We start from the raw sequence: 24,066 nt of genomic DNA, 5'->3' as shown, positions 1-24,066 counted from the left end.
GAACAGTTTCTATTTCGCCTGTTGACGTTCCTTACTCAGTCTGACCAACGCTGAGTTATGTGTATTAAGCAGTTCATCATGTATCTGGAGATTTGCTCTAATCCTCCTTCCCATCAGCATTTGTGCAGGAGAAAGTCCATTCTGTAAAGGTGTACTGCGGTAGATTAAAAGACTTTTGTAGAAATCTTCTTTACCTTCTTGAGCTTTTTTCATGAGACTCTTTACAGTTTTTACTGAACTTTCCACCAACCCATTTGAGCGTGGATAGTGGGGACTTGATGTAGTATGGACAAATTCCCACTCATCAGCAAATTGTCTAAATTCAGCACTGGAAAACTGAGGACCATTGTCAATGAACACTTCCATAGGAACACCATGCCTTGCAAAGATTGACTTCATGCAATTGATTATGGCTTTACTAGTAATTGTATGTAGTGTCTTCACCTCAGGGTAGTTAGAGTAATAATCAGTCACAACAATGTACGTTTTCCCATTACAATCAAACATATCTGCGCCAACTTTCTGGTACGGTCTCTCTGGCACTGCGTGAGGACTCAGTGGCTCGACTTGTTGTTTAGGTCTATGCGTAAGACATAATTCACATGTAGCTGTAGTCTGTGCTATGTCTTGGTTCATTCTTGGCCAATACATAACTTCACGCCCTCTCCGCTTACATTTTTCTTCTCCTAAGTGACCTTCATGTATCTTGCACAGCATAGTTTTTCTTAGTCGTGCAGGTATGACAATCCTATTGCCTTTGTAAATAATACCATCGACAACTGTAAGGTCACTGCGGTACATCCAATAATCATGGATAGACAGCGGGCACGCATGTTTTTCTGCTAGCCAACCTTTCAGAATCTCTTTCAACACTTTCATTGTGTCATCTGTCTCAGTTTCTTTCCTAATCTGTTCTTGTTTTGCAAGAGACACTGGTAGAGAAGCTACGATCAAATTAACATAGGCTTCTATCACTTTATCCATCAGACTTTTGGAACCTTCACTTTTGTCCACAGCACGAGAAAGTGTATGAGCAATGTACATGTATTTTCCGGGACAGTACAGCAAGTGTACATCATATTTCTGTAGTCTGATAAGCATTTGTTGAATTCTCATGGGACAGTCATGTAATGATTTAGTCATGATAGCTACCAATGGCTTGTGGTCAGTTTCCACTGTAAATGTTTGACCATACACAAACTGATAAAATCGCTCACATGCATATGTGATCGCTAGAAGTTCTTTTTCTATCTGAGCATACCTTGTTTCAGCACTTGTCAGTGCTCTTGATGCATAGATTACTGGTTGCCATGTATCCTCATGTTCTTGTAACAGCACTGAGCCTAGGCCAAATTGCGAAGCATCTGCTGAAATTCTTATTCTTTTCGCAGGATCAAAGAATTTTAGCACTGGTTGCTCTGTAATGATCTGTTTCAAGTTTTGCCAACTTTCTTCTTGTTCATGTGACCACATCCACTCATTATCTTTGTCCAACAACCATCTAAGAGAGGCTGTTCGTTCAGAGAGTTGAGAAATAAACTTTCCTGAGTAAGTAATCAGTCCTAGGAATCTTCTGACGTCGTCTTTGTTGTTAGGACGTTCCATGTTCACTATGGCTGATATTTTCCTTGGGTCTGGTTTTACACCTTGATCCGAGACCACGTCGCCCATAAAGGTAAGTGTATTCACGCCAAATTCACATTTGTCCTTGTTTAGCTTTAGATTCACTTTCTTGACAAGTTCCATTACTTGTCTCAATCTAGAATCATGTTCTTCCTTTGTAGATCCCAGGACAATAATGTCATCCATCATTGTTTCAACACCTGGAATATGTTCAAAAATCGTGTATCTTTTTGTGATATACTTCTGGAGCAGACAGTATTCCATATGGTAGTTGAAGAAATCTGTATCGACCTTCTGGTGTATTAAATGTACAGAGCTTTGAGCTGGCCTCATCTAGCTTCATTTGCCAGAATCCTGAAGATGCGTCCATTTTTCTTTTCAACAATTACTAAGGAGCTTACCCATTCTGTAGGCTCATCAACTTTCTGTATCACACCCAAGGCTTCCATGCAATTTAACTCTTGTTTCAGTTTTTCTCTCAGCGCAAACGGCACTTTTCTACAAGGGTGTATCACTGAAGAAACTTGCGTGTCTATATTTATTTTATGCTCTCCAGGCAAACAACCTAGACCTTCAAACAAGTCTCTGTATTCTGTAAACATCGATTTGCAGTCATCTTCTACTTGTGATGTCACCATAAAAACTTCCTTTAGCAAGCTTAGTTTCTCACAGGAACTTAATCCTAGAATCGGTTGAACATTTTTATCCACAATCAGTAGAGATGTTTTAAACTGTTGTCCCTAATATTTCAGTGTCACTAAGCATGTACCTTTCACAGGAATTTCCTCCCCAGTGTACCCTGTAACTTTCACTTCGCTGGATGAATTTTAGGTTTTACTCTAAAAGTCTTATAGTCTTGAAACAATATTAAATTCACCTGCGCACCAGTATCAAGCTTAAAGGGAATGACAATCTCGTTAACAGTTAAATGGACAATCCATTCTTTCTTATCTGCACTGCAAAGTTCAATGCAATCCACAAAGAATTCCTCTGTTTGTTTAACAGCATGCACTTTGGTTGTTTGACTTTTCATTTTACAGCATTTGGCAAAGTGATTAAGTCTACCACATTTCATGCAGGTTTTACCATAAGCAGGGCACATTTTAGGATTGTGAGCATTTCCACATTTACTACACATTTCCTTGTTAGACTGTGGCTTAGACTGCTTCATTCTTAAGAATGGAGGTTTGCTTGGCTCTGTTTTCTGCACTACATGTACATCAGCTTCCTTGTGTAACGTTTTGGCTTGAAATCTAGTTATTTCTGCAGATCTACACATAGTCACTGCCTTGTCTAGTGTTAGGTCTTGCTCTCTCAGCAGTCTCTCTCTGAGTCCATTATCAGGTATTCCACAGACAATACGATCTCTAATCAGTGAATCCTTTAAATCACCAAACTCACAGGTTTTACTGAGTGATTGCAGCTCTGTAACATACTGATCAAATCCATCTACAGACTTCTGATCACATGTGAAAAACTTATATCTTTCATATGTCACATTTTTCCTTGGCACAAAGTAATCTTCAAACTTTTGCATTATAGAAGATAGCACCATATTCTGCCCCTCATCAAACTGAAAACTATTATAAATGTCCAGTACATCCTCTCCTATCACATGGAGGAAAATGGATGCCACTTCTGACACCATGTTTTGTTCATATGTTTGTAAATCCAGTCATAAGGATACAGAGACATGTGAGTTCACTGCTGTGCTGTTTATTCCATCACCAACTCCAGACACACTGCACACTGGACCACCCACTTCCCAGCATCCCCCTGGTCCCAGGGACCATCACTGAAGATTCAGGCTTACACATATTACTAAGGGAGTGTCTACAAATATTAAGCATTCTAATACACTAGCATCACACCCCTGTTTCTCCAGACACTCCCGCGTTTTTCACTGACACGCCTGCGTTTTTTAGCAAACGCCGGGAAAACGCTGAGTTGCCGCCCAGAAATGCCCCTTTCCTGTCAATCATTTACCAAACAGTAGTGCGAATGAAAAGCGCAGCAGAAGCCACAGCAAAACTGCTAAGTTTTGTGTTAAATAACTAAGCGCATACTCCCTGCATGCCTTGCGCATGCACAATTTGCAACAAATCGCAGCATAGCGAAAATCGGCAACGAGCAAACAACTCGGAATGACCCCCTTGATCACTATAGAGTCTTTGTGCATACACTTTGCACAACGCATGTCCCGAATGTCTTTAAAAAATGTGCACAGCTGCAAAAACCGCTCAACTAGTGATCATCAGCATTGCGTGTGTATAGCGGACCTCATTTAGCTTCAATTGCTATTGAGATAGAAAGTGTCTCAATCCTGCTTCTGCTAAAGAACGCACTTGAAGAGCCACCCAAAAAAGCAAAAGACGCCCACCACCACGTTTTTCCAACCACTCCCCACTAATGCCATGTTACCTCCCACTAACAGTCACCAGGGGTGTATCTTCCTATTGGCCAGGGTGGCACTTGCCAGGGGCGCCGGCCAAAGGGGGGGAGCCGCCCGGCAGTGCCACCCACGCCAGGGGGTAGAATGACATAGTAGTTCTCACTGAGTACATCCCTTAGCAGTGTTCATCCACTGCCGGACTCTCAGAAGCGTATTGCACTCTGACACTCTCTGTGAATACAGTCACAATGATAGTAAATATAGCCGGGGAGCGGGGCACTTCCAGGTATGGGGAGGGGCGAGGCACCTCCGTTTCCTCATCCGCTCCCCTTCTCATTGGTCCCACGCGGTCTGTCACCAAACACCAGCCACTACAATCAGCACCAGTCAGCAGTGCAGCATGAGCATACCTGTACATTTTCGGAGATACCGTAGCTGCACTGCATGGTCTATCTTGGCAGTCTGGATCACAGCTTACAAAGAGCTCTGTATGGAGAGGTATCTAGACCAGTGACTGCCTGTCCAGCTGTGTTGAGACTATAAGTCCCAGTACACCTTGTCAACTGGATTTGCTGGGACATGTATTACCATCACACCTAGAGAGGGTTTTATAACTGTATGTATGTGTGCATATATCCCCTCGGTGTCCCTGCCTGCACCCTCCTTGTAATTCCCCCACAGTGTCCCTGCCGGCACCATCCCTGTAACTGCCCTCTCAGTAATCCTGCTCATACACTCCTGTAATTCCCTCTCAGTGTCCCTGCCCGCACCCTCCCCGTAATTCCCTTTCAGTGTCCCTACCCGCACCCTAACCATAATTCACCCTCAGTGTCCCTGCCTGCACACTTCTTGTAATTCCCCTTCAGTCTCCCTGCCTGCACCCTCCCTGTAATTCCATCTCAGTGTCCCTGCCTGCACACTCCTCGTAATTCCCCCTCTGTCTCCCTGCCCGCACCCTCCCCGTATTCCATCTCAGTGTCCCTGCCCGCACTCTCCTCGTAATTCCTCCACAGTGTCCCCGCCTGCACCCTCCCTGTAATTCTCCCTCAGTGTTCCTGACCTCAGCCTCCCTGTGACTTCTCCCTCAGTGTCCCTGCCCGCACACTCCCGTAATTCCCTCTCAGTTTCTCTTCCCGTACCCTCCCTGTAATTGCCCCTCAGTGTCCTTGACCTCAGCGTCACTGTAGCCCCTCCCTCTCATTTGCCCTATCCGAACCCTCCCTGTAATTCCCCCTTAGTGTCCCTGACCTCAGCCTCCCTGTTGCTCCCCCCTCAGTATCCCTGCCCACCCCCTCCTGTAATTCCACCTCAGTGTCCCTGCCTGTTCCCTCCCCGTAATTCCCCTTCAACGTCCCTGTCCACACACTCCAGTAATTCCCCCTCAGTGTCCATGCCCATATCCTCCCTGTAATTGCCCCTGACCTCAGCCTCTCTGTAAGCCCTCCACCTCATTGTCCCTACCGTTCATTCCCTGTAATTCTCCCTCAGTGTCCCTGACCTCAGCCTATCTGTAACTCCCCCTCTGTGTCCCTGGGTGGGGGGCGCCAGTTCCTTACTTTGTCAGGGACGCTCAGACCCCTAGATACACCCCTGACAGTCACTTCCTTTGCTGGCATTGCAAATGCATTTTGGCCTTCGCGCACAATGAGGTCTCAGCACATGTGCAATTGTCCGATAATTGGTGGTCATTCTGAGTTGTTCGCTCTGTAATTTTCTTCGCATCGCAGCGATTTTCCGCTAACTGCGCATGCGCAATGTTCGCACTGCGACTGCGCCAAGTAAATTTGCTATGCAGTTAGGTATTTTACTCATGGCATTACGAGGTTTTTTCTTCGTTCTGGTGTTCGTAATGTGATTGACAGGAAGTGGGTGTTTCTGGGCGGAAACAGGCCGTTTTATGGGAGTGTTTGAAAAAACGCTACCGTTTCTGGGAAAAACGCGGGAGTGTCTGGAGAAACGGAGGAGTGTCTGGGCGAACGCTGGGTGTGTTTGTGATGTCAAACCAGGAACGACAAGCACTGAACTGATCGCACTGGAAGAGTAAGTCTCGAGCTACTCAGAAACTGCACAGAGAAGTCTTTTCGCAATATTGTGAATCTTTCGTTCGCAATTTTGATAAGCTAAGATTCACTCCCAGTAGGCGGCGGCTTAGCGTGTGCAATGCTGCTAAAAGCAGCTTGCGAGCGAACAACTCGGAATGAGGGTCATTCAGAGTCGGACTAGGGCATGTAGGGCCCACAGTGGTAGAGGTCCATGTTTAGGGGTGTGGCCAGTCTCTCGAGGGGGTGTGCCCAGCCGCCACATTGGTTTGCCTAACCATTTTGCAAGGGTTGGTCCCTAGATAAATATATACAGTAAATACTGTAGTGCATGCATGATAATGTACTAGATTAGTAACAGCACAGTCTGAAACCTGATCCCTAGAGGAGGGGGTGGGCCCCCAGGCAGTAGGGCCCACCGGTGGTTTCCCCTGTACCCCTGTGGGCCAGTCCAACCGTGGGGCCATTGCCCGATTCTGAATCAGGCCCAATTTGTACATTACCCTCCCTCCGGAATTAAGAGCATTGCAAAGCCTGGTGCATTCTCACGATCAGCCACCAGATGGCTCTCTGGTTCATTACTGTACCGCTCATGACGGATAAACTGTCGCAGCAGCTGCAGTTACCTGGTTTATCCAGCAGAGGGCCCAGGAGAATGTGTGCACATTACAAGCTTGCACACAATGAAAGCCTCTGTGCACTGGGGAAAGTGCTGGGTACAGGCTAGTATCAGCAGACTGGGCTGATGACAACAAGCAACAACAACATACAAAAGTTTATGAGAACGCCGGATATATTGTTATTCCCATGCCCGTGTGTGCAGGAGACCAGTGTCTCTAGGCAGAGGAGATCAGGGCTCTCTGTACCTGTCCTGGTGGAGCTGAAACTTTCACATGATGTAAGGGAGCATTTCTGCTGAACAAGAGCCTGGATCCTGTGTACCCAGGAAGCCTGGCAGCATTTGCTGCACCGCTCATCACAGTTACCGAGGAATGTCTTTCCCCCATCAGAGGGTGCAGCAGCCAGAAGCTCCATAAGGTAAGATTGCAGGGGATGTTCTGTCATCTGCCTGTTACTTAGTATACTTCTAACTTCATTCTAAAAGTATTTATTATAAGATACCCCCCTTATTGTGATAGTGCAGGATTTGGCAGGCGGCGGGACTACAAGTGTCAGCTTGCCCTGCCACCCAGAGACTGCTATTGAGCCACCTCTGTACTAGAAAGGACCTGGCAGAATTGCTTTGCTTGTGTAACACAATGAATGGCACAGCTCTGTGTGTGTGTGTGTGTGTGTGTGTGTGTGTGTGTGTGTGTGTGTGTGTGTGTGTGGTTTTGCAATGATCTAGTTATTCTTAACCTTCTGAGCACTAGCGGGAACTCACAGCAACGCTGTTCCTGTACGGATTTTAGTTACAGGAGCGAAGTCACATTCAGAATCGGCGAGGTTATAGTGGCAGGGGTCATAATGAATCAAATTTGAAGCAATTTCTGTTTTACGTGTGATATGTAGAATATCGCTGTATGTAGCTGTCATAGTTTTCTGCAGATCTCTAGAGGTTTTACTTAATTAATGATCTGTAAATATTGCTGTAATATGATTAATGTGAACAGTTGGGGGATATTCCGCAGAAGAGACGTTAAGATATTCAGGCCCAGATTTATCAAGCCTTGGAGAGTGATAAATTGCACGGTGATAAAGTGCCAGCCAATCAGCTCCTAACTGTCATTTTTCAAACACAGTGGAGCTGGTTGGCTGGTACTTTATCCCCATGCAATATATCAATTTCCAGGGCTTGATAAATGGCGGCCTTAGTATGGTACTTTATGGTAACTACTGTTCCCTATGCATCTCTGCGTGTCCATTTCCAACCTAGGACAATCGAAGATTAACGGATCAGCGGATAGGGGTCGATCTAATGAGCAGCAAAGGGTGGGAAGTGCTGTTGCCGCTGCGTTTCAACACCGCCAACTGCACCTGTTCTTGCACCCTTCGCAGGCTGAAATGAGCTCCAATTCGCGCAAATTTGTTCAGACCTCTATGGGGCGGCGAGCATTTTTGTGCGAATCCGGGCCGCCGTAAAGTGTGGCCGCTTCCGCCATGTCTCGGACCTGCCCAGAAGATCATCACGGCTAATTGGATTTGCCTCTTAGTCTATATTGTAAGAGTTGTACCATATTTTCTTTAAAATGGGATTGTACAACTGCATTAAAGAAAGGTACGGTATCAATTTGGTCTTTATTTACCCAATTGGCTGATCACTGCATCTCATTGATCCAAATTAGGCAGTTGGGTTATTGATGGATGGGTTGGTAAAACGGAGGAGCCAATGGCATTCCCCAACACGTGTGTAGAGTTTTTGGCCAACCCAGAATAGAAAGAGGTGAGCAGAGTTGCCTGATTGGCCAAATCTGTCCAATGTTGCCCCCTACATGTGCAGCCAAATTGCTTCCTGGTCCGTCTGTACAATCAGCTGGGCAATATGATCAATGTAGTTTTGGGCAGTTATAAGGTTTGGTGATAAATATCATAAAGTAACATTTTCTTTCTTCTAGGACAAGGACGTTTTTGGAAAAATTAGTTTTTTTTGGAACGTCTCGGATCTGGCATCTGCCCTGTTGATGTGGCACTAACGGGGGATTATTAAACCATCTGCAGTTTAATTGACTACCGGGAAAACGTGCCTCCATACAGTAACGCAATTATGGGGGAAACAGCCCCCCCTCAGGCCCCGGCGGGGAGTCTTGGAATTGGTGTGTCTAGCGTTGGTCTCCTTGGCGCTGGGACAGTAACCCCTCGTTTGCACAGCGCCATCGTTGAGCGTTTGCGGGCCCGGATCGCCGTGTGTCGCCAGCATCACCTGAACTGCGAAGGACGCTATGAGCGTAGCAGGGCGGAGAGCTCGGACAGAGAGCGGGAAAATACCCTCCAACTGCTGACCCTTGTCCAACACGGCCAGGGCACCCGGAAGAACAGTAAGCACAGCAAGAGCGCCTGTGCTGTGCTGCCCGACTACCGCCAACATCAGCAGCAGCTACTGAGTGATAACGGCGGCGAGACCAATGGCGAGAGGCAGCAGTCGGTGTCTAATGGACTGGGGCAGAGAAACTCGGCTCTCATCGCTGTAAGTAGCAACATCTATTTATTACTATCCGTTTCAGCCGCCATGCATCGGTTCAGTTTGCACAGATCGTAATCTGAGCTGTAACGCTTTCGTTGTTGCCACAAAGTTCAGGTTCTCTGCAGAATTGTCAGTGGTTAGGCGTCATACACAATGGGCCTGATTCCGAGAGTGACGCAGCAGCGCCCACCTCTGCGTTCCGGCCGCCGCAGCCTGCTAACTAGTTACTTACTCATGCCGCTCACTATTACTGCTGCACACCCACAAGATGGGTTGCATCGTGTTGGTCAACAGTCAGTAGGTCGACCCCAAATGGTCCATATTCATTAGATTGACAGGGTCAAAAGGTCGACAGGTAAAAGGTAGGCAGTGCTTAAGGTCGGCAGTTACAAAAGGCCGACACACGTTTTTGGGAGCTTATTCATGTTTTTCCAACTTCATTTACTACCCACGTGGACTATAAAGTGCGTGGCCTGCGCCGTGGGCCTGTGTCGGAGTTATACGCAATGTTGATTTAATATACAGTGGAGTGATTTTTTTGCCACTGAGCACGTGTCTTAAGGGCCCTACACGCTGGTAGATATTTAAGAACGATATTAACGATATTGTTAAAAAATTAACGATATATCGATCATATCGTTCAGTGTGGAGGCACCGACGATGAACAATGCGCGTTCCTGCAGTCGTTCATCTTTGGTCTATCATCGTTTCTCATTGCAAGCCAATTTGGACGATATCGATGTTTGTAATGTCAAATTGTTCAGTGTGTATGCAAAAAAAAAAAATCGTTCCTGAAAAATCGTTCATTGTTCTTATCGCCCTAATCGCACAGTGTGTAGGGCCCATAAGTTGTACTGCGCATGGTCTTGCAACATCGGTCGCAGAGGGATTTATTGACAAAGTAAGTGTCAGTTTACGAACGTTTCAGAGAGGTAACGGGAGTGGCCGCAAAAATGCAGACATGTCATGACCGATCTGGGGGCGTGTTTTAGGCTGCAACTGCGATCTGCAGCTGCAATGTCTCCGGCGTCTCACTTCCTGCGCCCATGCTGCGCACTGACTTGCAAAGCCACAGGTGGGCGTCTCAATACAGATCCCAGCGGCTGCAGCACTTGCATATTTTTGCACAGAATCTGGGTACAAAGACGCAGTTGCAGTGGAATTAGCGTCTATTTCTGGATCAGGCCCCATGTGAATGAGCCTTTAGTGTTGCAGGGAAACAAATAATTGTACGTTTAATCTGATTTTCAACAATAGTAGTATCAACTGCATAACCTTGTGTGTAGATCATCATAGTATCAGTTCTGAATATGAATTTAAACTTGAAAAAAAAAAAACTAAATGGTAATACATCCTCTACCTAATACAGCATGTGAAAGTCTCTGTTGCAGCCAGAACTGTACTGATGTATAACCTGTAGTCAGGGCCGGTGCAGGGGTGTCCGGCGCCTCCCTGCAAACTATAAATTTGCGCCCTCCCTCCCATACTTAATAAAGGGACAGTGCGCACCGAAGTCGCACGCCGCAAGAAGCGGGTGGGGTGTGGCCACACAATAGTACCAATTCAAATTACTCTAGAAAGTAGCACAATCTTGTTCACATTACACCGCACACTGGGGGTCATTCCGACCCGTTCGCATGCAGCGTTTTTTCGCTGCGGTGCGAGCGGGTCGGAACTGCGCATGCGTGCCAGATGCATTGCGCCTGCCATCGCCGGGAAGCGACGCCACCAGCGAGAAATGTGATCGCATCGGCGATCGCAAGAAGACGGACAGGCAGGAGGCGTTCCGGGGCAGATACTCACCGTTTTCCAGGCGTGGTGGGTCCCACGCATGGAGGACGGATGTCTGACGTCACAGCCGGGAACATCATCGCTGGATCCGTTGCACTGGTGAGTAGCTGCAGGGCTGGTCTTGTTTTGCTTTAAACTTTTTTAGCATAGTAGGGCTGCACAAGCGATCGCAGCCCTGCTATGCTAAAATACACTCCCCCACAGATATGAGATAGATAGATAGATAGATAGATATATAGATAATAGGCAGATAGATAGATAGATAATAGACAAACACACAGATAGATGATAGATAGATAGATAGATAGATAGATAGACAGATAGACAGACAGACAATCACACATAAAAAGAAAAAATATATAGGGGTGTGGCTTCATGGGGAAGGGGTGTGGCAACAAAATAATACCAATTCATATTACGGTAGTCTCCATTATTCAAATTACGCCACACAGTAGCGCCACTACACCAGGTAGAACCCCTTTTACACATTACAGCAGCCAGTCCCTCTTTTTACACATTACGGCAGCCAGTCCCCCTTTTTACACATTACGGCAGACAGCGTCCCCCTTTCTACATATTACGGTAGACAGCGTCCCCTTTTTACACATTAGGTAGACTGCGTCCCCTTTTTACACATTACGGCAGACAACGTCCCCTTTTTACACATTACGGCAGTCCGTGTCCTATTTTTACACATTACGGCAGCCAGTCCCCCTTTTTACACATTACGGCAGACAGCGTCCCCTTTTTACACATTTCGGCAGACAGCGTCCCCTTTTTACACATTAGGTAGACCGCGTCCCCTTTTTACACATTACGGCAGACAGCGTCCCCCTTTTTACACATTACGGCAGACCGCGTCCCCTTTTTACACATTACGGCAGACCGCGTCCCCTTTTTACACATTACGGCAGTCAGTGTCCCCTTTTTACACATTACGCAGACAGCATCCTCTTTTTACACATTACGGCAGACAGCGCCCCCCTTTAAAACATTAGATTAGATAGATAGATAATAGACAGACACATAGATAGATAGATAGATAGATAGATAGATAGATAGATAGATAGATAGACAGACAATCACACATAAAAAGAAAACTCACTTTAGTTCCTCTGTACTGGTCTCGGGCAGTCTCTCTTTTGTTCCTGATCCTGAGTCCTGTCAGGTAATGAGATGGCTCCGTCCATAGGGATGGGGGCATCTAGTGGCTCCTGGCGGTACTGCAGTCAGCAGTGACTGCAGCTCTCAGCTTCCGAAGTCGTCCTTTGCTGGTCCCGCCCCCACACCTCCCCTTACTAGCGTCACAGCGCTGTCACAGGACGGGAGGAGGTGGGGCTGGAGTGGGGGGGACAGAAGTTCCGCGATCCAGGCTGCCGCTGCTTGTACAGTGATAGGCGCAGCGGCAGCCGGCAACAACAGCACACAGTGAAGGGATGCAGTGTGGGGAAAGCGCCTCTCCTGCCTGGCGCCTACCTGCACTGCATCCCTTCGCTGAGCGGGTTCCGCCGGCTCTGCCTGTAGTATTTGATGAATGGAGGTCATGTGACCATTCAGCTAGACCCTGATCTCTGGTCCTGGAGCTGCATTTCCCTGCCTGTGATAGGTGTCTATGGCTTACATGTGACTGTAAAGGTGATACATGTAGTCCTGTATATTTAGTTTGCCTGTTCAACCACAACTTTGTATTGATTGGCTTCTGTTACTCAACTGGTATATTGTTGGTGTGGTCTGTACCAGGCTTGGACTGGCCCACAGGGGTACAGGGGAAACCACCAGTGGGCCCCACTGCCTGGGGGCCCACCTCCTGCTCTAAAGATCAGGTTCTAGACTGTGCACTTGAATTATACATTATACATATGTTACCTTATACTGGACTATGGTGTATTTTCTACAGTGCATTGCTGTTATTAATCTGTTATTAATCTGGTACATTATCATGCATGCAGCAGCTGAATTTACTGTATATTTTTATGATGGGCCCCAGACGTTGCACTCTCTAATGGTTAGTCAAACCAATCAGGTGGCAGGCCACACCCCCTCAGCAGACTGGCCACACCCCTAAACATGGGCCCCTACCACTGCATTCCCCCGATGGGCCCTACCTGCCCCAGTCCGACACTGGTCTGTACTATTCATGTAACATAGCAGGTAAATCCGCTCAGCTGGGAGACACAGATGTTTAATTTATCTCTCAGTGTGTAATTCATCTCATCTCTTTCTCCCATTGGGGGTCATACCTAGTTGTTCGCTCGCTAGCTGCTTTTAGCAGCATTGCACACGCTAGGCCGCCGCCCTCTGGGAGTGTATCTTAGCTTAGCAGAATAGCGAACGAAAGATTAGCAGAATTGCGATTAGGAAATTCTTAGCAGTTTCTGAGTAGCTCCAGACCTACTCACAGATTGCGATCAGCTCAGGCCGTTTCGTTCCTGGTTTGACGTCACACACACGCCCAGCGTTCGGCCAGCCACTCCCCCGTTTCTCCAGACACTCCCGCGTTTTTCCCTGGCACGCCTGCGTTTTTCCGCACACTCCCAGAAAACGGCCAGTTTCCGCCCAGAAACACCCACTTCCTGTCAATCACACACCGATCACTTCAACGATGAAAATTCTTCGTTTGGACGTGAGTAAATCTACTAAGTTTTGTGCTAAAATACTTACCGCATGCGCACTGCGTACCATGCGCATGCGCATTTTTGCCTTAATCGCTCCGTTTCGAAAATCGGCAACGAGCGAACAACTCGGAATGACCCCCATTGTGCACTTAAATTAACATTTTTTTACACTGCTTCATGGCGGCCGAGTGGGGGCCTGAGCAGAAGGACCAATAAAAAGACACTGTCTACGACGGCAGATTCTCATTGGTCCTCCTGCTCATGCCTCCCGCTACAATACTCTGGCCCCTCCCTAGAGGATAGTTGTAACACGCAAATGTATAAAGCTTAATATAGCATTTCACCTATGTTTATGGCAGCACTGGTAAATCTTTATATCCCCCCAGAACGCTCCTGTCAGTCTTATTTATACTTGCCAAATCTCCAGGAAGGTCAGCAGTCCCATGGACTTCCAGAAGAGTTAGGCATTCCCCTTTTCTTAGTGAAATGTGTGGAAAGGGGGGGTTGTAGTGCCATACAGAAATAAAGAGAAAACGCAGGTGCACATTCTAAACAGTAAGAACACTGGTAATCAGAACAGTTATAGTAAACTCTGCAATTTAACATTGAGTAAAGTTCCTAGCATAATTTTTGGCCAAAAAATATGGGCCCACCTACCACGGTAAGGTGACCTCATCAGGTGGGCCACTATCATTCCCAAGGTTTAAGACCAGAGCATGGGAGCACATGACTCCCCCAACCCCCGGGCCAACACAGCCCAACCACCCCAAGGCATCATACTAAAGAATGGTAGCAATTTAAATGTTAAAAGGTGTTACATCAATATAAAGTAGCAGCTCAGGGCTAGAAGTCTTACATAGGTGAGAAGTAGTAATTAGGATGTTAAAAAGTGTTAAATTATTAAAAAGCAGTTCAGGTACTAAAAAGTGTTAGATTAAGTGCTACAATAATGATGCCCCGAAGCAGCCCGGTGGCACCAACCCAGAGGGCCCCACGCCCCAAACTCATTCCTAATACTGATATATTATCCACTTAACTGGAATGGTCAGATTTCATGCGACTGCGCAGTCCCACCCTGTCCCCCGTTTTTGATGAGGAGGATCCATTCTGCAGATGTGCATAATATAATGTTTAAATATTTAGAAAAATACTTTTTAAACTTTATTAAATTTTAAAAAACAATGTTATTAACAGTTTTGAAGGGAAAAATCGTCAGTTAAGTGGTTTTAAATAAATGTATCTAGGACTTCCCATTCATAGTGCCTATTCCAATATGTAGTTTAATTCTCCACTGAAATGAAAGGTAATTAGAGCATTTCTACTTGTGTGTTAGATTTTTAAAACTAATTTCAAAGACAAATGAGGAGATGTATGAAACCTTGGAGAGAGATAAAGTACTAACCAATCAGCTCATAACTGTCATATTACAAACACAGCCTGTAAAGTTAGCAGCTGATTGGCTGGTACTCTCTCTCTCCACGTAATATTGTTTATATAAGCCTTGTTCGTGGATCAGGGGTCATTGTCATGTAGCTTAGAACATTTCTTTATGCAAATAGAAATGAGTAGAGGGGTCGGAATGAGTGTTCCACCGTGATTCATTTGGACTGTTCATGTGTCGCTGATGCTAAAACTCGGAATAATGTGAAGTAATAGAGTGATGACTGATTCTAGGCTTCAGTCTCCCTATGAGCTCACACAGCGCTGAGCTGTCGCACCAATGACAGACACAGTGACTTCTCACTCACACTTGTGACTTCTCAGATATTCGCTCTGGATTTATTCATTTACCATCATTTCCCAGGAACGTTTCTTCCTTTACAAGGGAAGAGGTCTGGTCAATCTCCTATACAGCAATAAACGTGTTTTGTGTATAGTCTAAGGCAGAGTTATTCAACATGCTGCTGTGGAACTACACATCCCAGCTTGCCCTGACACAGTTTTGCTACTAAGGCATGCTAAAATTGAGGCAGTGCATGCTGGGATGTGTAGTTCCACAGCAGCCGTAGGTCATATGTTGATTACCCCTATTCTAAGAGCTGGTATACAGGGGAAGTTCACTGAGAGGACCCTGTAACTGTCCACACTTTACAGATGCACTGATTATCTCTAGAGATGTGTGACGGACCATTCTTGCTGGTTTTGGTTTTGGTTCTAACTAGTTGTATGATTTTGGTTTTGCAAAAATGCTGTGACTGGTTTTGGTTGGAGTTTTTGGGGGTTTGGTTGTTAAATTGTCCAAAAAAAAAAGCTAAAATCACATAATTTGGGCCTTTTTTGTTTCTAGACTATTATGAACCTCAATAACATTAATTTCCAGTATTTTCCAGACAAATTTGACCACCTCACAGCTCTTAATTTTGTTTTCATCCAGTTTAGACCAAAGCCTGCAGCGAGCTGGCTGGTTACTAAGCGTCAGAGCAGTTGCACAAACACACGGCAGTTCATAGCACATCTATGAAACATTGCCACACAGCAGTGGCAGAAATGAAAAGTGATGCAAGATGGAGGAGTCCTTGGGCTCTCGCTTCCACCATTGTGTTGGATATTAAAAAGAACATGCATAGTATAACAAACCAAGCACTTCAGCGACAGGGACTGCCACTTTTGTGGTTGATGTGCTTGGTTTGTTTGGTCCCCCACAAAACAAACTACCAGTGAGCTAAAGGCAGCTGTGCTAACAGCTCTGCAGTGGCAAGATGTCATCGTCACGACCATCCTCATCCTCACCCTCATCTGTGTGTACATCATCCTTACACAATATCAATTCAATCCCGCTGGAATCCACCATTACAGAAGTCTCTGTACTTTGACGTAATTGTCGGTAAAGGTCTTCTTCGTGGAATTTGTAGTTAATTTTGAACATAATCTCTTCCACATTTTGAGGAAGTAGCATCCTATGCTGACCGCTGACAAGGTTACTGTTTGTGCTGAAAGCTCTTTCGGAGTATACACTGGAGGGTAGGTAGCTTAAGTAATGCAAAGCCAGTTTGTACAATGGCCCCCAGATTGCGTTTTTTTTCCTTCCAGTAGTCAGAGGGACTCTGGACATCCCTGTTTGTATGCTGTCATTGAAGTAAATCTCCACCATTCTTTGGATGGTGACCATATTAGATGGAGTACAGTGCACCAGAAAAGTACAAACAATAGAACAATATATTTATTTGTCACCTATCAGCTCAACTCACACTGCAGGAATTCAAAGGGCTTTTACATGTATGTGAATAATAAATGCACAGGGGTACAGTGCATCAGAACAGTACAAATAATAGAGCAATATATTTATTTTTCACTTATTAGCTCAACTCACACTGCAGCAATCCAAATGGCTTTTATATGTATGTGAATAATAAACTCACAGGCGTACAGTGTGCCAGAACGGTACAAACAATAGAACAGTATATTTTTAAATTTGCAGTTCAACTCACACTGCAGCAATTCAAAGGGCTTTTATTATTATATTAGGTATGTGAATAATAAACGCACAGAGGTACAGTGCACCAGAACAGTACAAACAATAGAACAATATATTATTTTTAAATTTGCAGCTCAGCTCACATTGTGGCATTTCAAAGGGCTTTTATTATATTATGTATGTGAATTATAAAGCACAAGGGTACAGCACACCGAGGTAAAAATATTTTTTTAACTATAACTTTTGTTACTTTTATTTTTTTAAACTTTTTTCGCAACTGACAAGGGACAATGGTGGTCATTCTGAGTTGATCGCAGCCAGCAACTTTTTGCTGCTGCTGCGATCAACTAGTACACGCCTATGGGGGAGTGTATTTTAGCTTAGCAGGGCTGCGATCGCTTGTGCAGCAGAGTGCCTTGCATACACTATAAACAGCACGGCCACTTGTTATGAGTCTTGACATAGCACAGGCAATTTAACCAGCAGAGTACAACGCAGCACACAGCAGTGTGCCTGAGAACAGAGTGAAATGGTGGCAAGTCACCATCACGGGTCCTTATACAGAATCCAAAACCCATGAGAATTAGACGCTGGGAGGCTGACGTTTTGCCTTGATTTGGAATAAGAGTCTGGCAGGAAAACCCGAGCCGCAAATTTCAGGTCAACCAAATCGAACACTTTTCAGAATGTGGGTTCAGATACTGTACAATAATTAATATTGTTGCAGGTATTTATTAGGGATTGTTTGAGTTAGGAGCAATGCTCAAGATTTGGGGGGGTTATTCAGAGTTGTTAGCAAACCAAAAAGATTAGCAATTGGGCAAAACCATGCTGCACTGCATGTGGGGCAGATGTAACATGTGCAGAGAGAGTTAGATTTTCATGTGCAGAGAGAGTTAGATTTAGGTGGGGGATGTTCAAACTGAAATCTAAATTGCACTGTAAAAATTAAGCAGACAGTATTTACCCTGCACAGAAACAATATAACCCACCCAAATCTAACTCTCTCTGCACATGTTATATCTGCCCCACCTGCAGTGTACATGTTACGTCTGCCCCACCTGCAGTATTGTGTAGTGAACCTGAGGTAGCAGGTTTCGGGGTACAGCAAATGTAGGGAATTACTTGGGAACACACGTTTTCTTGCTGCTAAAGTTGAATCTATTTGTTTCTCTTGCTGGCGGTAATGATAATTATTAAATGACAGCTTAGCCGGCTGTAGTGTACACAGCCTGTATAGACATGTCTGTAGTAATTTATGTAAAGCACTGTAAGTTTACACTTGGGGCCTGATTACACAGAGAGCTTAGCTTTCTCTATAACCTCTGTAATATAGAATAATGAGTAATAGTGAAGGTATGGAGGAGGTATTAGCACTGTTAATTGCAGTACTTGGATTAGTTTTTGTAAAACATTTTTTAGTACATAGGGGTCCATTTAGTAAAGTGGAGATTACATTTTCCTCATATTTATTTAAACCATGTGCTGGAACATCCCATGCAAAAAGGGCGGTCCCTTTGAGAACGGTGAAGGTGGTGGTATTGCACATAGCAACCAATCAGATTGTAGCTTTCATTTGTCCAGTGTATTCTATAAAATGATAGCTACAATCTAATTGGTTGCTGTGGGTAACACCTCCAGTCATTCTCTTTAGAAGGTTGATAAATTTCCCCCGTATTCACTAAAATGCATCTGCTTGCAATCCCATGTTTCACAGGACAGTTTTTAACAGATGTGTCCAACTAACTCAAAATATAGGGCACCACAGGTTGCAGCCTGCTACCCTTGAGCAGTCTATAAGAAATGGGGGTCCTGATGTATAGTAGTGATAACAGATGAGTGGAATCTTTAATTTCTCAGTGGTTCTCAAACTCTGTCCCCAGGACCCCAAACAGTTCATGTTTTCCAGGTCTCCTCACAGAATCGCAAGTGAAATAATTAGCTCCACCTGTGAATCTTTTAAAATGTGTCAGTGAGTAATGAGTACACCTGTGCACCTGCTGGGTTACCTGGGAAACGGGACCTGTTTGGGTCCTGAGGACAGAGTTTATAAATCACTGCTCAAGAAAATATTTGCCATGTTCCATCTTGTTTTCTTTATGTGATGGAATTTGTAGGCACGTTTTTCCTGTACAACCCCAACCAGACCACACAGCCAAGTAAATTGGCTGTCGTTGTCCCAGCTCTGTTCAGAGGGGGAATTACATTTTCTGTGGACATTACAGCTTATCATTGTAAGGAATCCTCACTCGTTTTCCAGCGCACCACTATGTTGACGCAAGGGAAAATAAGTCATGATACACAGGGCCTTAGAGAGTGGTTTCGGGCTCAGGTACTGTAGGGAGCGTGGCCTAATTGACCATACATTTGGCACAACAGACCATACATTTGGCCCAACAGACCATACATTTAGCAAAGTTATAAATATGGGGCAGATTTAACAACAAGTGATATTGTCGTTATCACTTGTTACAAAAGATAAATGGTGCTCCAGCTAATCAGCTCCTAACTGTCATTTTTCAAACACATGACAGTTAAGAGTTGATTCGCTGGAGCAGCATTTATCATTCATAAGGAGTGATAACTAGAACATCACTCATTGTTAAATCTGCCCCATAGTTTTCCACTTTACAGTGAAGCAAAAGCCGGAATAGATTATGGTCCCTATTCAGCATCTATTGCAGTTTTGCGATTGCATGCTGGGGGCCGCTCAGCACAGGGTATGACCGTCCAGAATGCTAATGGCTGACAGCAATGTAATCACAATTCAATTGCGATCGCATCGCTGGCACCGCAAAATAAGGGATGCCCCCTGCATGTGCAGCCTAGCTGCGAAGGCAGGCATAGGGTGAGCTTCTTTTGTATCACACACAGCCGCCCCGAAAACGACCCAGACCCCCCGTTTTCATAGCACTGCAACCACGAACGCGCCTCCCTGTCAGTCAGGCAGACAGGCAGAAGTGTTCGCATTACTGAGATGCAATCGCATCTCCCTGCCCATGCACGTGCAAAGTGGGCCCTGCGCATGTGCACCGCAGCGGAAATCGGGGAGTTGCAATTGCATATCAGTAGCATTGGCTACTGAATAAGGTCCTGTATCGCTGGAACTTCGCACCTCTAGAATGCAGCCTGTTCTGCTGAGAAATATAGGAGGTAATTCAGACTGCACCGCTGCAGTGGCAACGATCGTAGTCTGAATTACTTTGTAGAGTGCGCACGCGCAGTGGCCGCACTGCGCATGCGCACCCCGGGAGCCCAGTGAGACGCTATCAGCACCTCAGGGCTGTGATCGCCTCTGTCTGATTGACCGGCAGAGTCGGTCGCGGTGCAGGAGGGAGCGTGCCAAAGGCGTTAGAACGCCATCGGAGGGGAGCGGTCCAGACAACGGAAGCGTGTCCGGACTGCTGGGTGGGCGGGCCGCAGCGGCAGCGTGAAGTCACACGCGATGGCAGGGAGCTACTCATCAGGTACAAAGGCATCACCGCCGTGCAATGCTTTTGTATCTGTGCAGCCCTGTGCTGGGCGTCTCCCCGCATGTCTGTGAAACTGATCGTAGATGTGCTAAATTTAGCGGATCAGATCTGAGGGGGTAATTCCAAGTTGATCGCAGCAGGATTTTTGATAGCAATTGAGCAAAACCATGTGCACTGCAGGGGGGCATATATAACATGTGCAGAGAGAGTTAGATTTGGGTGGGTTATTTTATTTCTGTGCAGGGTAAATACTGGCTGCTTTATTTTTACACTGCAAATTAGATTGCAGATTGAACACACCCCACCCACATCTAACTCTCTCTGCACATGTTATATCTGCCTCCCCTGCAGTGCACATGGTTTTGCCCAATTGCTAACAAAAATCCTGCTGCGATCAACTTGGAATTACCCCCTGAATTAGGCCCTTAGTTTGTCTGTAGTTTTGTAGCAACTTTGCTCTTCTCTAGTAATAAAAGCATACTTACCTACTCTCCTGGAACCTGCAAGAGACTGAACGATTTTTCAAGCAGTCCCCTGGGCTCCTAGTGAATTGGGCAGGATGGGGAGAATAATACCGGGAATCGCAGTACATGGGGGCGGGGGCGGGATGTGGTCAAGTTACGTACAATCAAAATCCCGACGGTCAAAATCCCGGCATTTAAAATACAGACAAGGTCAAAATACCGACATTTACAATGTCGACTTTAAGTTTTTCTTGATTTTTTTTATTGAAACCGACTTGTTCATACTTTACCATCCCAGTGGACCTGGAGGGGGAATATAATAGTGTGCCGAGTGCAGCGAGCCATGCGAGGGTACACGGTACACTTATACGGTGTCCATGTCAACCTATGTCGACATACACACCAAAAAAACAATGAAAATCCCATGTCGACTTTTTGACCTGTCGGCATTTTACATGTCGGTATTTTGACCTTGTCAGTATTTTAAATTTCTGTATTTTGAGCTTGTCGGGGATTTGATCATCGGCCAATTGTTGTGGGGATTTTGACAGTCTGGATTTTGATTGTAGGTATTTCATACTGATCCCACGAGGCATTATGATGCAATTCCATAATAATTGCGTCATTTTGATTCGCCCCTTCTTCTCAAATGTAGTTTACTGCATTTTGCTGTGAGGGTCCCTAATTATGCAGCTGGTACGAGCCTATTCCATCAGCTGCCACCGGCAACTTCACTTCCCGGCCTCTCTTGGACACGTGATTTATAAAGTAGGTAACTATGAATAAAAGACTTAGGGGGAGATGTACTAAGCAGTGATAAAAGTGGAGAAGTGAGCCAGTGGAGGAGTTGCCCTTGGAAACCAATCAGCTGCTCTGTATACTTTTATAGTATGAAAATTATAAGTGTTATGTCAATGCTGATTGGTTGCCATTGGCAACTTCTCCACTGGTTCACTTCTCCACTTTTATCACTGCTTAATACATCTCCCCCTTAGATGTCTGTTTACTAAAGAGCCACACAGCATTTCGGGGGGGGTGGTAGGCCGATGGGGGCGTGTTGGCATTGCTTTAGGGGCGGCTGCGTGTGGCATCACTCACCAGTCCGGGAAAATTGGGGCAACACTCCCCCGTTTCCGGTAACGCTGGCCCTGTCCTTCCCCCCCAAATGCCTCTGCCTGTCAATTAGACATAGGCGTTTGCAATCCTGCAATGCGATCGCAGGACCCATTCTGCACATGCCCCAAACGGGGCCCGTGCCTGCACAGTTTCCCGATAATCGGGAAACTGCGCCGGGGATACCTTATGCGACCCGACCTGAATAATCCCCTTGGTTGTTATGATTGCTAATAGAGTATTAGTCACAGTAGTTTATTTCTCCTTATTTCACTTACCAAGGAACTACAAGTCATTATGACAATGACGACTGTTCTATAAAAGCAAAAACCTCTGAGCAAATGACTTGTAACAGCAGCACATGGGCTGTATGACCTGAGTATACAGATGTACGTAGTGTTTATCTCGATTTCTAGTGGATAAACGTAACACATTTCACCTCTTTTTGGTAGATATCTCTAATAGAGACTTCAGCGTTAGTCAGTCACTGCCCAGCCATTGTGGAATCACAGGATGTGGCATTTCCAGGTATGCTGGGCTTTGTAGTTCCACTGCAGCTGCAGATCCACAGGTCGCATACTTCGGCCCTGTTTATGTACTGTGAGTAATCCGTGCTGGTTTGTAGGGTGGAGACACCAGTCTGTAACACTTCTTTCTAGCAGGCAATCAGAGGAAAGCACAGCCAAGTGTGACTCAGTGCCGCTGATATATGTCACCTCTTACTTAATGCTCATTAATTTCCTCTGAATGGTGATAGGTCCTAATGGCAAGAAAGTCACTCTTTCAGATACCTCTATCTCAGTGATCTCAGCCATCATTCAACATCTTCCTACTTATTTACAGAACACCTCGGCTGGAGCAATTACCAGACGTGTGACGGGTGACCCGCCTGTACTCATTAACGCCACGCTGCACCTGAAATCTGCTATGACACTTTCCAGCAACGGGGAAACATCCCGCATGTCGGCGAGAGGGACTGTGACACATATTCTGCCCAATTGCAAATCTGCTGTTAATGCTAAACCATGAAAAGGCAGGCCTGTCACCTACCTGCCAAATATTCTGTAGTATGTGCCCTTCCTATCTCAGCATTTATTACACTTACCTCCCCCATATCTATCCTCCAGACTACATTTATACCCCTTTCACACCGCACAAATAACCCCGTATCGCATATTGCCGGGTCAACACGGGTCAGCGTGCGGTGTGAAAGGGGCATAGCCGAAATCCTTGGTCGCCTGACCCGGCAGTTCAGCCCGGGAATAAAGCAGTGTTATACCCGGGTTGAATACCGGGTCAGTGGCTGCGCAAACGGGCTCCCGGGTCGACGTGACCCGAGACCCGTTTACTAGACAGGGAGAGGTGGCGCGGAGATGATCTCATCTCCCAGCGCCGACTCCACCTCCGCCCCGCTGCCGGCTCCGCCCCCCGGTGCTATGGCAACCCGCCCAACATATTGCCGGGTCGGGGAAGCCAGCAGCAGCGGCCAATGCCGGATCCCACTCGGGAAGGGCCTGTTTCCAGTTCCCGGGTGGGATCCGGCATTGGCAGTGTGAAAGGGGTATTACTGTCTGTACAGTATGTACTAAGAAGCTTTCTACTTTTACAGACACTGGGCGTGATGTACTAATGCACATCGCCGCCCAGCGCCACCATGCTGATCACATATGTACTTACATATGCGATCAGCATTGCGGAGGACAGCTCTTCCGATAAGAGGTGTCCTCCACGATGCGCAGTGGCTGCCTAACTTCCGGGATTCGGCCCCGGGAGTCAGTCTGTGCATGCGCAGGGTGACGGGGGCGTGCGCAAGGCATGCTGGGAGGGGTCCCTCACACAGCGCCGCTGAGAGAAGCCCACAGGCTTCTATGGGGTATCGCCAGCAAACCCCGCCGCGGCGCTGACCTGCCGGCTGGGGGATAGTACATCAGGAAAATGCGGTAAACGGGAGTTTACTGCATTTTCCGTTTAGTACATCCTACACCCTGATAGTAAATTAGGCCCCCATTTATCAAGCTTT

The 24,066-nt window shown here is 46.0% G+C and overlaps 1 protein-coding gene across 1 annotated transcript in view; it reads left to right on the top strand.

The window, feature by feature from the left end:
• Positions 1–6,731: 6,731 nt before the first annotated feature.
• The window catches only part of MAML2 (mastermind like transcriptional coactivator 2), a 269,429-nt gene continuing 252,094 nt past the window's right edge, over positions 6,732–24,066 (top strand). The window contains exons 1-2 of the mRNA XM_063951490.1: positions 6,732–7,092; positions 8,610–9,178. Coding sequence (XP_063807560.1) covers positions 8,759–9,178 — 420 coding nt within the window. The 5' untranslated portion in view covers positions 6,732–7,092; positions 8,610–8,758. The remainder of the gene's footprint in view (positions 7,093–8,609; positions 9,179–24,066) is intronic.

The sequence above is a fragment of the Pseudophryne corroboree genome, chromosome 2, assembly GCF_028390025.1.
Source record: "Pseudophryne corroboree isolate aPseCor3 chromosome 2, aPseCor3.hap2, whole genome shotgun sequence".
Classification (NCBI taxonomy): Eukaryota; Metazoa; Chordata; class Amphibia; order Anura; family Myobatrachidae; genus Pseudophryne; species Pseudophryne corroboree.
The sequence above is the reverse complement of the archived record's forward strand: the minus strand, read 5'-3'. Positions and strand labels throughout refer to the sequence as shown.